The sequence below is a fragment of the Panthera tigris genome, chromosome B1 (genome assembly GCF_018350195.1).
Source record: "Panthera tigris isolate Pti1 chromosome B1, P.tigris_Pti1_mat1.1, whole genome shotgun sequence".
Lineage (NCBI taxonomy): Eukaryota > Metazoa > Chordata > Mammalia > Carnivora > Felidae > Panthera > Panthera tigris.
The window spans coordinates 78,991,145-79,006,356 of NC_056663.1; the positions used below are offsets into that span (position 1 = coordinate 78,991,145).

General features: G+C 38.7%; 1 protein-coding gene across 4 annotated transcripts in view; it reads right to left on the bottom strand.

The window, feature by feature from the left end:
- The window catches only part of ARHGAP10 (Rho GTPase activating protein 10), a 322,459-nt gene that overhangs the window by 149,689 nt on the left and 157,558 nt on the right, over window positions 1-15,212 (bottom strand). For 3 of the 4 annotated variants that reach the window (XM_042983811.1, XM_007091814.3, XM_042983813.1), the window contains 3 exons: window positions 7,297-7,378; window positions 5,275-5,320; window positions 2,187-2,252 (listed from right to left, as the gene is read on the bottom strand). In XM_042983811.1, coding sequence (XP_042839745.1) covers window positions 2,187-2,252; window positions 5,275-5,320; window positions 7,297-7,378 — 194 coding nt within the window. The remainder of the gene's footprint in view (window positions 1-2,186; window positions 2,253-5,274; window positions 5,321-7,296; window positions 7,379-15,212) is intronic. The other variant, XM_042983812.1, reaches the window with a different exon arrangement.

A 15,212-nucleotide genomic window follows, 5' to 3' on the forward strand; every position in this document is an offset into this window, starting at 1 on the left:
TAAGCGTCCAACTTGGGCTCAGGTCATGATCTCCCAGTTCAGGAGTTTGAGCCCTGCATTGGGCTCTGTGCTGACAGCTCAGAGCCTGGAGCCTGTTTCAGATTCTGTATCTCCCTCTCTCTATGCCCCCGCCCCACTCGCGCTCGGTCTCTCTCTCTTTCTCTCTCAAAAAACAAACATTAAAAAAAAGAAGAAAAACATATGCTTTTAGTTTATTTTTAAATGATAAAAATCTAACTTAAATTGTGTAGACTCATTCTTCTGTTAAAAACATCCAATAATTATATATTTATAATAAAAATACATCCAATAAAAATACATTCAATGCAGATTCGTGTGTGTATGTATGTATATATATGTGTGTGTGTGTGTGTGTGTGTGTATATATATATATATATTCCATTCAATGTATAGAACATTCCATAAAACTACATATACCAATCAGAAAGCATTCTAGATAGATTTTAATCTGTTCAGGCAGAAGCAAGTATGTATAAAACATATCCTTTGGGGAAAGAACATAATTTATCAAAATAATAAACACACAAGTGATAAAATTAAGGCGCTTCACTTCAGGTGCTCAGGAGAAATAGAAACATGAATGATGAAGTGAGAGATATGAAAATCACAGTATTTTTTCCAAATTTTGGAAATTTGCGAAACACTAGGAAAATGAAGAAATTTATCAGCTCAACTTCAGGGCAGATGAAGGAAAATCTGTCACAGACCAAACTGCCACCATAAGAGAGTGTATGAGAAAAGGCTTTCTATGGCTAGGGATTTTATTATCGATGGGCAAACCCCTAATCATAAAAGGGCTGGTACTTCTCTGTCATCCGACACTTTTATTTCTGACATGGCTCCATGACAAAAATCCTGTTTTGACAGAAAGCATGAACACAATGCTTCATCCACAAAGTCATCCCAGGTGGGACCAGGATACTCAATACATGAGAGTGAATGAAATATCCATTTATCCATACTTCACTCGGTCTCTAAACAAAGAGAAACTCCACCTCCAGAAACAGCCTGTTTTGTAATGTTTAATCTTTCATTTCTCCAAAGTCTGCTGCAATGGCTGCAAAGCAGAGGGACCCTGTTTTGTTGGGTTTTGGGTTTTTTTTTTAGGGATTATAAAGAAAAAACTTTCAGTGGGGGAGGGATTAGCTTTCCTTAAATTTAAAATGGAAACAACCCGGGGCGCCTGGGTGGCTCAGTCGGTTAAGCGTCCGACTTCAGCTCAGGTCACGATCTCACGGTCCGTGAGTTCAAGCCCCGCGTCGGGCTCTGTGCTGACTGCTCAGAGCCTGGAGCCTGTTTCCGATTCTGTGTCTCCCTCTCTCTCTGACCCTCCCTTGTTCATGCTCTGTCTCAAAAATAAACAAACGTTAAAAAAAATTAAAAAAAAAAATGGAAACAACCCAAATATTTATCAACAGGTGAATGAATAAAGAAATTGTGGTATATCCACGTAATGAAATCCTGCCTAGCAGTAAAAAGAAATGAACTAGGTATACACTCCACAAGATGAATCTCAAAAGCATTATGCTACATAAAGAAGCAGACTCCAAAGACTCTATACCGCATGATTCCTTTTATATGAAATGGTTTTTAAAAAAGGAACAAACTAAAGTGATAGAAAGCAGCTCAGTGGTTGCCAAGGGCCAAGGAGGGAGGGCAGGCAGACTGACTGCAAACGGACATAAAGGAACAGGGAGAGGAAAGCCAGGAATCTCCTATGATTATGGTGGCAGCTACAAAACAGTACACATTTGTCAAAACTCACCAATTCCTACAGTTAAAGTCAGTGAATTTTACCGTATGTAAATGACACCTCAATGAAGCTGACTTTTTAGAGAGAGGCCAGCAAGACAATGGAAGATGAAACTACCCTAATGGAGAACAAAAAAGGATTCAGATTGGCTGTCCAACACTGCTGATTCTTCAAATAGTTCTCATTTCAGCACTGACTTCAGTGCTGGGGAGAAATATAAATGTAAACACAAAGGAAAATCCCATGCTGTCATAGTAAATGGACAGCTCAATCTCTGACCCCCAGAGTACATACACATTTTGCATTGACGTCTTCCATTCTACAACACTTAACCATGCAACAGGCACTTTAAATACTCTTAGATTTTACATACCTAGAGCTTTTCATGAATAAAATGATTCTATCATGTTACCTCGTGTTTCAACTGCACTGATGCATTTTCTGAGAATTGTGAATCCCATCTTATCCAACTGTGCGCCTAAAAGAAATAGTGTTAAAATATTAAGGGCACGATGAATTATTGATGTTTCTCTTCTTTACAAAAATAGAAAAAAAAATTATTTAAATTTATTTCACTATTAAAAGAAAGCTAAAGGCCATATATTCCCATGTATTATAATGTAAATGAGAATTTCATATATTTAGAAAAGCACTTATTGGAATAGGACACCAATTACCAATAATTTATAAATTTATAATTCATAATACGAAATAATTTTTATACTAATACATATGACTTATTTTAAACAGTGGAAAAGAAAGTGCTATAAATCTTTAGGGATATCTATCTAAAAATGGGTAAGATACATTTTGCCAAAATTCCAACAGCAGCTCAGAATTCTTTTTTAGTTATACAGAGGAGTGAAGTAAATTACTTGACAGTTGGAGGGAGAATTAACACAAACCTCTTTTTTTATTATTACTATTTTTAATGTTTTTATTTATTCTTGAGAGAGAGAGAGAGACAGAGGGCAAGTGGGAGAAGGGCAAAGAGACAGAATCCGAAGCAGGCTCCAGGCTCTTGAACTGTCAGCACAGAGCCCAACACAGGGTTCAAACTCACGAACTGCGAGACTATGACCTGAGCTGAAGTCAGACACTTAACCAACTGAGCCACCCAGACACCCCAAGAAACCTTTTTTTTTTCTTCAACTATAGAAAAATTTAAAAAAATTTTTTTAATGTTTATTTCTGAGGCAGAGACAGAGCATGAGTGGGGGAGGGGCAGAGAGAGAGAGGGAGACACAGAATCGGAAGCAGGCTCCAGGCTCTGTCAGCACAGAGCGCAACACGGGCTTGACTCACAAACCGTGAGATCATGACCCGAGCCGAAGTCGGTCGCTCAACCAACTGAGCCACCCAGGCACCCCCAGAAAAAAAAATTTTTTTTTAATTTTTTTTTTTTAACGTTTATTTATTTTTGAGATAGAGAGAGACAGAGCATGAACGGGGGAGGAGCAGAGAGAGAGGGAGACACAGAATTGGAAGCAGGCTCCAGGCTCTGAGCCATCAGCCCAGAGCCCGACGCGGGGCTCGAACTCACAGACCGCGAGATCATGACCTGAGCTGAAGTCGGACGCTCAACCGACTGAGCCACCCAGGCTAAAACACTTCTTAAAAGTATTATGGGGGGGGGGGGGGGGGGGGGGGGGGCGGGGAGTATTATTTAAGCCATGAGCTTGAAGAAGAATTTCACATTTCATACCATGCTGTAATGTTTAATGCTTTATTATTTTCATAATGAATTTAAAACAGATGATTCATATAGCAGAAAAGATTTTAAAATTTCCTATTTTTTTTCCCAGTATAAGTGCTTGCCTGTGATTAGGCTGGCACATTTGAGTATCCTAATAAAAGATGATTCTTGTTTCAAAAATGAAATCAGGGAAAGTGAATGCTTGAGCCTGTATTTAGAACTAAGGAACAGTAATATTGACACTTATCTCTCAGGGGGGACAGCATGAACAATCCACAAATATAAACTGTGCAGGTTTAATGCTAAGTTTGAGGAGAACTTTAATGAGGAAAATCAGGCAATGGTTTACTGTTTAAGGATCTACAATTCATATTTTATAAAATGTTTAGCAAAACTATTTTTCAAAAGAAGTGGCAGGTTTTTATTTCTCTATAAAAAATAACTGAAAGGAAGGACAGAAGGAGAAAAGGAGTTGGGGGAGGAGAGAGGAAGAGGAGAAAGAAGGGAAGAGAGAAGGAAGTAGGAGGGACAGGTAGGGATTAAAAAGGTGCCTCAATGCAAACAGTTGAGCATCCGACCCTTGATTTTGGCTCACTTCATGATCCCAGAGTCGTGAGACCAAGCCCTATGTCTGGCTCAGCACTAGACGTGGAGCCCGCTTAAGAGTCTCTCTCTTCCTCTCTCTCTGCCCCTCTCCCTCCATGCTCTCTAAAATAAAAATAAAATAAAATAAATTTTTTAATTTAAAAAAAAAAAAGGCGCTTCACATAGCTTTACAACTGGCAATTTCCAATAGCAGGCAGGCTAGAGAGGTCTTTTACTCAAGCACTGGCTCAAGTGATATATACACATCATGATAAATTGGAAATCACGTGTTAAAGAACATAAACTTTCCAAACTGTATACATTTGATTAATGTAACCTTAATTTAACCAAAGATATCAAGAGTAAATTAATGAAGAAACCAGCAACTCTGATCACATTTTTATCTCTGAAAAAATAAAGACTACAGAACTAGGCAGTGCTCCCACATTCCTGGAGTACATACGATACATGGAAGATGACTGCCCTTAAATAACTGAATATGTGTGACTGTTATTTTCTTTGTTGTTTATTGGAGAAATTGAGAGAGAGAGAGAGAACACATGCAAGCAGGGGAGGGGCAGAGAGAGAAGAAAGAGAATCCCAACCAGGCTCCAGGCTCAGTGCAGAGCCTGGCACAGGGCTGGATCTCACAAACCACAAGATCACAACCTGAGCCCAAATCATGAGTCAGACGCTTAAATAACTGAGCCACCCAGATGCCCCAATTGTTATTTTCTAAGGTGCAATAATTTATTACTTCTGTAATCCATACTCAGAGAGTTTAAGGGTAAAAAATATCAAGGGTGGGGGTAAGGGGGTTGCAAACAGGGGACCTGATAAACAGTTCCTACCCATAGGAACTTACAACTTAGGAAGCTGAATGATGTACACCTGGAAGTCTTAGGTGTTTATGGCTATAAGAATAAATATCAATGAGAATTGTGGAGGAAACATTTTGGGCTTTGTAGAGAAAGTAATTATAGAGAAAGACTTAAAAAAAAAAAAAAAAAACAACTCAGAGATAGAAAAAAATCAATGAGGATTACAGCAGTCCAGGAAAATCTGGGTTGGTTGCAGTAGGTAAAACAGAATACATATATACATTTAGAGATCTAGTTTAGAGAGGATACAGAGCACACAGCAACAATCTGACATCAGGAATGAAAACTAACTCATGAAGAAAGGCAACAAACGGTCCTTTTTATGAATCAGCACTTACTTCCTTCTGGTCTTGGGATGATGGCTCTATTAAAACTATGTAACAGCTAGTAAAAGAGAAAAAGGGAAAACAATATTTTTAACATATCAATATAAAGGTTTCAAGTAGGCATGCCTATGACCATGCAAAAAAAAAAAAAAAAAAAAAAAACATCGATATTGGCTAATTATATACTAATATGTGCTCAAATGCTAAGATAAATAACAATCAGGGGCACGTCTAAGTCTACTTTGTCTCTTGCAGAGAGGTATGCCATGGTAACAAGAAATAAGATGAAGGAGCTAGGATTCTTGAGCAACTTACTGGAAGTTTATGTAAATTTGAAATGCTCAGCCTTACAGTTACAGAATGACAAAGAAACTACTGCAATAAGATGAAGCTCATTTTCTCACCACTATTTCCAAGATCTGGTATTTACTTAACAATGAGAGGACTCCTGGTCATAATTTAAATAACTACATCTGAAAGAGCTAGGTGATAATTCTGGGCTGCCTCTAAGAACTTCAGCACTGACCCATTATTTGCAAGTCATATATATAGCACCTGGAAAAAAAAAATGCTACTTTAGGTGTCCTCGCATAAATACATAGCTAAATGTTTTCTTTCTGCAGACTTGCCTTCGTCTGTGCATCTCAAATTAATTACTTGCCTCTTTGTGCTAAAGGAGAGGTTAGGTCTTCAAGGTTACACTGCCTTTGACAACAGACTTATTTCTCAAAGACTGAGTCATGTGATCTTTTCCCTGGGCAAACTCACTTTCCAAAGCACTTGAATGTCCGGGGAGAGAAGTCCTAGGTGCTGCATTGCCTTTACTAGAGAGGATTAGTATAATGTATTTTGGATTCTCAGTAACCATTAATGCTGTAAATACTCTGGATTCCCAGCTAAAATTTTCAAGGACAAATTAAGACAAGACAGAAATAAAAGGAGGGAGGCCAAATGTAGGTCAAATACAATAAAATAATACACAAATCTGATTACCACTCCCCCCCCCCCAAGCGTGATACATTCTCTTCTATAGCATCTATTTTTAACATGTATACTTTGGGTGTGCATTTTTCCAACACTGAATCAAGACTGCCACCCACACCAGGGCCCAGCTCCCTGGCCCCTATATTCCACCAGTGTGTTCTCTGCTGCCGTAAGATAACATTATCTTCTGCCAGTTTCACAACTCAATTCTGACACCTCTCCTTTTACTATACATGACCCCTCCTTCCCTTTGCAAGCCACTCTCCTTCCTTTTAAACCCTGCTAAAATGACAAATGCTTTCCAGTTAAGCCCACCTGGTACCTGCACTGGCAGTTTACTTAGAGTCGTAATATTTTCAGGAGAGTTTATTTTAGTGGGTTCTATGGTGTTTTCTATAATTATCCTTACTAACTCCCCAATTCAATACATGATCTGCCAAATTCTCAATTCCCAAAGGCCACCAGGCCACTGAAATGAAAGCAGTACTCAAAGCAGCAAACAGGCTGAGTGTGTGTGCCTCTGGATCTATACCACTACCTTTAATTTAATCCTCAAACCAATCGTACAGAGGCCCATTCACTAAGGCTACCTGATATTGCATACCATAAACCATTAGTCTAAACCACAAATTGTTAAATCAAGCAAAATGACTACAGCAGTCACTTATAATATTGCCCTCACTGCCTCATATTTACTGTTCCATCTCCACTGAGATCAAAATGAATTGCAAGCATTTATTGTGTTCATCACCCAAAGAACTGTCAGGCAGGAAAGAAAAAATTGAGAATTTAGATGACTTCCTCAAGCAAAGCAAATCTGAGAGGCAGAGTCAAGAAAAATCAAAAATAAAAACTAATGATACACCTGTCTTATATGTGTTGCTGCTACCTCAAGCCAAATTACTAGAATACTGAATGCTCCCAAGATGAATTCAAATACCAGTTTCAGCAGGAAACTTTTTTCAAATACTATGAAACAAAAACAACGTAAAAATGAATACAAGTCAACTCTAAAGGATTTGACATAAAACAACCATTGATTATTCTTACAGCTTCTTTTCCACCCAGAGCTTCCAACCACTGCTTCCTTTCCTCTTCTGAAAATGCCTGCATAGTCAAGGAAACGCCAGGCCTGAAAGACACCAGTAATGGATCAGGTTAGCCCTCAGGCTGGTAAAACAAACAAACACAAACAAACAAACAACAACAAAGCCTGCTTTACCGCTTCCTAATGTTTTGTTCTGGTGATTAAGTTGGGGTTTTTTTAATTGTGATAAAAGACATGTAACATAAGATTTATCATCTTAACTTTAACTGCACAGTTTGCCATGTTAAGTACATTCACATTATTGGGCAACCCATCTCCAGAACTCTTCATCTTGTAAAACTAAAATTCTGTACCCATTAAACAACTCCCTGTTCCCTTTTTGCTCAGCCCCTGACAATCTCCCTCTACTTCCTGTCTCGATGAATTTGATTACTCCTAGGTAACTCTTATAAGTGGAATCATATAGTATTGTTCTTTTTGTAACTTGCTTATTTCACTTATCATGGTATCCTCCATTTTCATCCATGTTGTAGCATGGATGAGAATTTCCTTCCGAAGGGTGAATAATATTCCACTGTGTGTATACGCTACATGTTGCTTATCCATTCATTTGTCAATGGACACCTGGGTTGCTTCCACTTTTTTCTATTCTAAACAATGCCGTTATTAACATAGGTGTACAAATATCTCAAGAGCTGGCTTTCAGTTCTTTTAGGTATATACCCAGAAGTGGAATTACTGGATATGACATAGTAGGAAATAATGTATTTGGTCTCTGACCCTGCTTCCTGGCACAAAGCTCCTAATACCCTTGGTATCTCCAAAATAAATATCAGTTTATATTCTAATGCGATAACAGGGCTGCAAGCTCTAGGACAGTCTTGGGATGGAGCTGGTTACCAAGAGAACCATGTGACTAGGGGACTGGAACTTCCAGCCCCACCCCCACCCGTTCCAGGAGGGGGAAGGGGCTGGAGATTGAGTTCAATCAGCAATGGCCAATTATTCAGTCAATTATTTCCTATGCAATAAAGTCTTCATAAAATGCCCTGGGTATGAGAGAACTTCCAGGTTGGTATAAACATGAAGGTGCTAGAAGGGTAGCATGTCCAGAGAGGACGCGGACACTTCAAGCCCCTTCCCCTATATCTCTCTTCATATGGCTGTTCATTTATTTCCATTAAAATATCCTTTGTAATAAATTGGCAAAAGTAAACTGTCTTCCTGAGTTCTATGAGCTGTTCTAGCAAATTATCAAACCCAAGGAGAGAACCAGGGGAACCCCCAATTTACAGCCCAGAGCAAAAGTGACAATCTGGACTTGTGGCTGGCATCTGAAGTGGCGGGGGGCAGTCTTATGGCTGCCTGAACCCTGAACCTGAAGGGTCTTCACTAACTTTAGTGTCAAAATTCAGTTCAATCAGGGTCTGCAGAGAACTGGAGAACTGCTGGGTGTGGAAAAGCCCACACATCTGTAGTACAGAAAGGAGAAACAGTTCTGCCTCACAAGGGGCCAATGGTAATTCTATTTTTAATTTTTGGAGGAATTGCCACATCTTTTCCACAGTGGCTGCACTGTTGTGCAGTCCCACCAAGAGTGCACAAGGCTGAGAGACTAAGAGAAAAATTACCAGGTGTACTCACAACTGCAAAGAAAAGATCCCTCCCCTCCCCTGCCGTTCCCCGGAACCAGCCAGGGCGTGCCCGGTTGTGGTCTGACCTAAAGGCGGGAACCAATCAAGTTCTACTGAGTGGTTTGAAAAAAAGGCGGGAACCAATCAAGTTCTGCTGAGTGTTCAAATTTAAATGTCAACCAATAACAGCTCTGTAACCGCAAAAAAATCCCTAACTTGTTTGTGCCTGTCTATAAAAGAAGCTGTAAGATCCTCGCTTGGGGCCTCTTAGCGTCACCGGCAACGAGTGCGCGGAGGACCAGGTTCGAACCTGCAATAAACGACCCTTGCCGCTTGGCTTTGACTCTGGACTCTGGTGGTCTGTTTTTGGGGGGTCTTTCGAATCGGAGCATATCAAAGGCTTCCAATTTCTCCATCCTCACCAACACCTGTTATCTCTTTTTTTCAAAAGTAGCCATCCTAATGGGTGTGTGGTGCTAGTGATGATGACAATTTAATAAAATAGATACAGGCTTATTGTTACCCAAGCATGGACAGAGTAAAACCAGAAAATCATTTTTCACCCCATCCCAATTCTACTTCCAAGACGGCAGACTACTAATGGTTTGGTGTTTCCTTCTTATTTTCTTGAGCCATGTGTTGGTCCTCTGGGCCACATAATCTTTCTCAGCTCAGTTTATTCAGACACTCAGGGATTGAGCCAGAAAACTCTTTATACTGGGAAGGAATACTAGGTAAAAAAGTCATTAATAATACCTCTTAACCTGTGAGTGGTTTCTCTCACATGAAACAAATGTTGAATATTTGATTCAAATATTAGAAATTAGTATTAGAAATGAACTTTTCTGGCAAAGAATTTAAAGGCAAAACACAGAAAATTGGAAATGAAAGTGGATGGTTGAAACGAAAAGTATAATAATTAATACTTGCAATATTTAATTCCCCTTTGATACTGAATATACTTTTTTTAAGTCTATTTTTGAGAGAGAGAGTGAGCAGGGGAGGGGCAGAGAGAGAGGGAGAGAGAATCCCAAGCAGGCTCAGCACTGTCAGCATTGCGCCCGACGGAGGGCTCAAACTCACGAATCGTGAGATCATGATCTTAGCTGGAATTAAGAGCCGGATATTTACCTGTCTGAGCCACCCAGGTGCCCCTGAATACACTTTTTAAAGTTATCACTCCCGTGACAGTATCTCCCCTCATTTTTAACTAATGGATTATCTTTTTCAAATAAAACAAACAGTAATAATCAACTATAATTCAATAATCATTACAATTTTTATAAATTACTGTAAAGTCAAAAGTCTTCCAAAAGCACAGAGACAAATGTGAACAAGCAGGGCTCCCAACACTCATTCCCAAAGGTATTACGCTTTCTCCCCACATGATTGTTTGCTTAAGGTTCACTACAAAGTAATTATAGCTACAATTGATAGGCTCTTGATGACAACCATGTTCTCCAGACTGAAATTTAAAGGAAAAAAAAAAAATCACCAATAATCCCCCACTCCCACCCCTAAATAGCAAAATGGCTCTTTATTGTCTACCCCACACTTTTTTTTTTTTTAATGTTTATTTATTTTTGAGAGAGACAGAGACAGAACCCAAGTGGGTTAGGGGCAGAGAGAGAGGGAGACACAGAATCTGAAGCAGGCTCCAGGCTCTGAGCTGTCAGCACAGATGCTAATGCAGGTCTTGAACTAATGAACCGGGAGATTATGACCTGAACTGAAGACAGATGCTCAACTGACTGAGCCACCCAGGCACCCCAACCCCACACTTTCTTATACTGGCCTCACTTTTCTATCACCTTGGCACTGCACAGTACAGACCCGAGGTCCCACCTCCTCCCGTTCTGCTACACACAGCATCTTTTTGGATCAAGCATCAAGGCAAGATGCCCAGACAACCAGTCTGTTTTAAGAAGTTCCTTGACTGGGACGTGAAGATTTTGGCCCTTATTCTTAGTAACCCACACTGGGCTCAAGGGAGTTAATTAAAATTGTGAGGGAAAACTTCAGATGGCACAAATGTTTTTCTTTACATTCTTTAAGTGATAAAACAATATTTACATATGGGGGTCTCACGTCTGCAAGAATGCTCCATTCTTGTCAAGAAGAAAAAATATCTAGTTACCTCTCTAAAAATTATATTTATTCAAACATTTAGTTATGTACTTAAATGAACAAAAGTATAAAACATAAAATAAGATGTGGTAGCGAATACATAATACAAAGCTGACAGCTTTTCTAGTCCTAGAATGGCAAAATTAGCAGAGAAAATGGGACCCAAGGCAAAACATGGTAACTTCTATCCCAGGAAGACAAACATGGAGTTTACAAACATTTATTGAATACCCTACCATATGCAAGGCACCGGGCTGGGCATACCACCCACAAAGGGCTTACTGTCTATCAGAGAAAGCAGAAGGTAAAAAAAAAAAAAAAAAAAAAAAAATTACAAATAATCTATTAATTAGAATTGTACAGAGCCCTGCAAAAAATAGAATTGTACACAGCCCTGCAAAAAGCCAGCTACCCTGGAGAAAGAGGTGACAATAAAGACATCAGAAGGTGCATGCCCAAATACAAAGGCATTCAACCTCAAATATGTTAAACTGTTGTCAAGACTTGTCTGTGGGCTAATTTGGCTGCCAGTCTCGGGAGGAAATGTCACATTCTTACTATGGGAACTAAGAAAGAGAAAGGTCTGACCTAGCCCTGGAAGTCAGGCTTCCTTAGGAAAGGAACATTTAACCTAAGGCCTTAAGGATACATGAGCCTTGTCAGAGCACCAGGGCTAAAGGTATTCCCTAAGCCGAAAAGGCACAGAGGAAGGAAAGAACACACTTTGGGGGAGCTAGATCAGCCTCATCAGCCATCCTCCCTGCAGAGGCAGCCAAGGGATCCAGCCACAAAGGGCTCCTTGGCTGTGTGAAAGATCTGATTTATCCTACATGTCACAGGTTTTTAGTAGGGAAATAACATGATCAAAGGTGCAGGTGAACACTGGATGCTGGATGGAAATGGACTGAAGACAGGCAAGAGCTGGCTGCAGAGACTTGTTAACAAACTAAGAGGATGAGATCGAAGGGCAGAAATGAATTGAAAAAAATGCATGAACTTGGAAACAGGCAGGAGGTTGCTTCTACGCGCTATGGGCGACAAATACTGAGTAAGAAAGCTGCCACTCCAAGAATCAAGAGTAAGAACAAGTCAATTACAATGTTTCATCAATAACTACTAAAGGGAATCCATGAAAGCCAAAAACAATTGAAGCAAATCAGGACTTAATATACTTACACCCACAAAATTAGAAACTGAACCAGATGAAATTCCTGCACTTTCGAGTTCCTTTTTATTTTCCCCTAAGGTTCTCCGTTGATATGTGAGGAGAAAGAATATTTACCACATGGACATGGTGGGATATTCACATACAGTGGCAAACAGAGACACAGATAAGAGAAAGAATGACTGGTTCTGGTGGTAACTTGAAACACAGGAAAAAAGTGTTGAATGATGAAGAGTCTAAAGAGTTATGAGCTAGAATTATAGATAGCACAGTAGAAAAAAAAAATTGTCAGGCTTCAGATGAAATAGCCACAATACATCTGGATAAAAATCCAATGTGGCATAAAAACTAAAGTATATGCCTTGTCTCCAAGAACAATGACTCAGACTTGAGCCACCTAGCCCTTTATGGAATACAGCAGAGAAAAAGCAAACTTATTGAAAGATGAGAGATTAAACAGAAATATATCAGCTATAAAGAAATAATTCTATTTCTGTTTACATTTGCCAAATGATAACATGGTAACTCAAAACAATTTCCCTTTTGAGAATTAATTCATCACAGGACACATTTTCAGAAAACTTCATATGTACAATATACAGGGATCAGTCACTAATATTATATAAAGCTGAGTTCCCATCCCATCACAGACATGACTCACACTCATCCCCCATTTGCTTCACCCCCACCTCTAAAACATTAGTGTAGGAAAAAAACAATGCACTACAATGTGTTTTAGGGGTAACTCGGTGGCTCAGTTAAGCAGCTGACTCTTGATCTAGACTCAGGTCACGATCTCATAGTTTGTGAGATGGAGCCCCAAGTCGGGCTCTGCACTGACAGCACAGAGCTTGCTTGGGATTCTCTCTCTCTGCCCTCCCCAGTGCACGCATGCACTCTCTCTCAAAATAAATAAATAAATTTTTTAAAAAAGTTTTAAACATTCTTAATTTCTTAAGTTTCTTTTTTTAATAATCAATTGCTAGGAAATCATTTGGCAAATATGAGACTTTAGGAAGCATTGGACACATTTTAAACTCCAGTATTAACAGCATCTCATTGTTAAACCATAAAAACTCTTCAGTTTTTGAGACAAAGACATGGCTTACTCATGAAATTTAATGGATACATAGAACGACATGGTGAATATATGGATAGCCAAGAATAGAAAATTTTAGTGTGTGAGATAGATTATTCACAATTATATAAAGAGAGCAATTATATCTTCAATAACATTAGTGACTCCATTAGGTGACAACATTAGGTAACAACATCAGTGACTGCGTTGGAGCTGGAACTAGAATGGACAAAGTTCTAATTTTTGGTAGTTAGAGTCAATATTGCTGCAATGCATTACACTGGTTCACAGAGGACACAACATTCTCTTCCTCATCTGATAATTCATTTCAACCAAAGTAACATCTGAGTACATACTGTGTGCTAGACATTGTGCTAAACTCTGAGTAATTTATCGTCATGCACAGTAAGCAAAACTAATTCTTAGCAGATACAAAGTCAACAGCAGGAGCTCCATGAAGAAAAAACAGACAAAGGAAAAGAGAGCAACTTGCCACGATAGTCTATCTTTCTTTTCTTAAAACCGTAACTGTTGTCTGTAGAGCACAAGGTACAAAACTGAACTGTAAAGAAACACTTAAGTGGCACCTGGGTGGCTCAGTCAGTAAAGTGTCCAACTTCAGCTCAGGTTATGATCTCATGGTTTGTGGGTTCGAGCCCCCCATCGGACTCAGTGCTGACAGCTCAGAACCTGGAGCCTGCTTCAGATTCTGTGTCTCCCTCTCTCTCTGCCCCACCCCTGCTTGTGCTTTCTCCTTCAAAAAAAATAAACTTAAAAAAATAATAAAAAATAAACACGCACTTAAGTTAAAAAAGTTCTTGTTAAAGCAATTCATGTTTTCTTCATTCACTCATTAAAAAAAATAGGCACTATTATGCACTATTAAGCACTACCAAGGTCCATACATGAGAAGCAATCTAGAGAGCTATTATCTGCATTCTACATTTGACCCTGTATTCTCTTTCAACTCCATTTTTTATAGTTCTATCAAAGCGGTGGAAGTCATGTGTTTTCCTTATATTCTACACGATAGATCAATGAGTCCGTAAATTAAGAAAATATAAAAATAGAAAGAAATGTTCACAAGGCATTTATGAGATATCAATTAATGTGATATCATAAATAGGGAAATTAAGGAAAAAAATAAGCAGCAGCTATCAAAACTTACTATAGCAACAATCAGGAATATTCTAATGTTTTACTAAAAGGAATATTGAAAAGGAAAAGGAAAAAAACTAGACCAGCATGTTGTAAATCATGCACTAAATTTTACTATGTGAAGGGGAAACTGGCAAAGCCAAACAAAACACTCTAAAGTTATAGAAAGGTAGCTGTGATAATCAGTTTCACAGAAGGATTGCTGAGGAAAAAAGTTTTTTAAGTACAAGTCTATGAATCTTACATGTTTCCAGAAATGACCAAAGCAAGTTGCCTGATTTTACTGAGGGTAAAGACTATAATAACTTCTTTTTTCTACCCACCAAAAATAATAATAATAATAATAACAATAATAATAAAAAGGTTTCAAATAGAGCAGTTAAGCAATGATACAGTCAGAAGTAGGATTATTTCCTCTAATAAAAGCTAATTCAAGCCATTAATCATTAGAGAACTACTACTTTAGAACTAAGAAAGTTGTAAGAGAACATAGTTCTACCCCAACAACAGGATAGAAACCCTACAAAATCATAGTGCTGAAATACAGATCAGAGAACTAAAATGACTGAAAAACAAACAACCAAACAAAAACAACAACAAAAACACCCTAATGAACTATATGCATGTTAAAGGATTCAGTACAAAAGATGGCCAACATACATAAACTGATGGAAATTTCAGAAAAGAAATGAAAACCATTTAAAAGAGACAAATGGATATGCATGAAATGGAAAATAAAGGAACAGTGATAAAGAA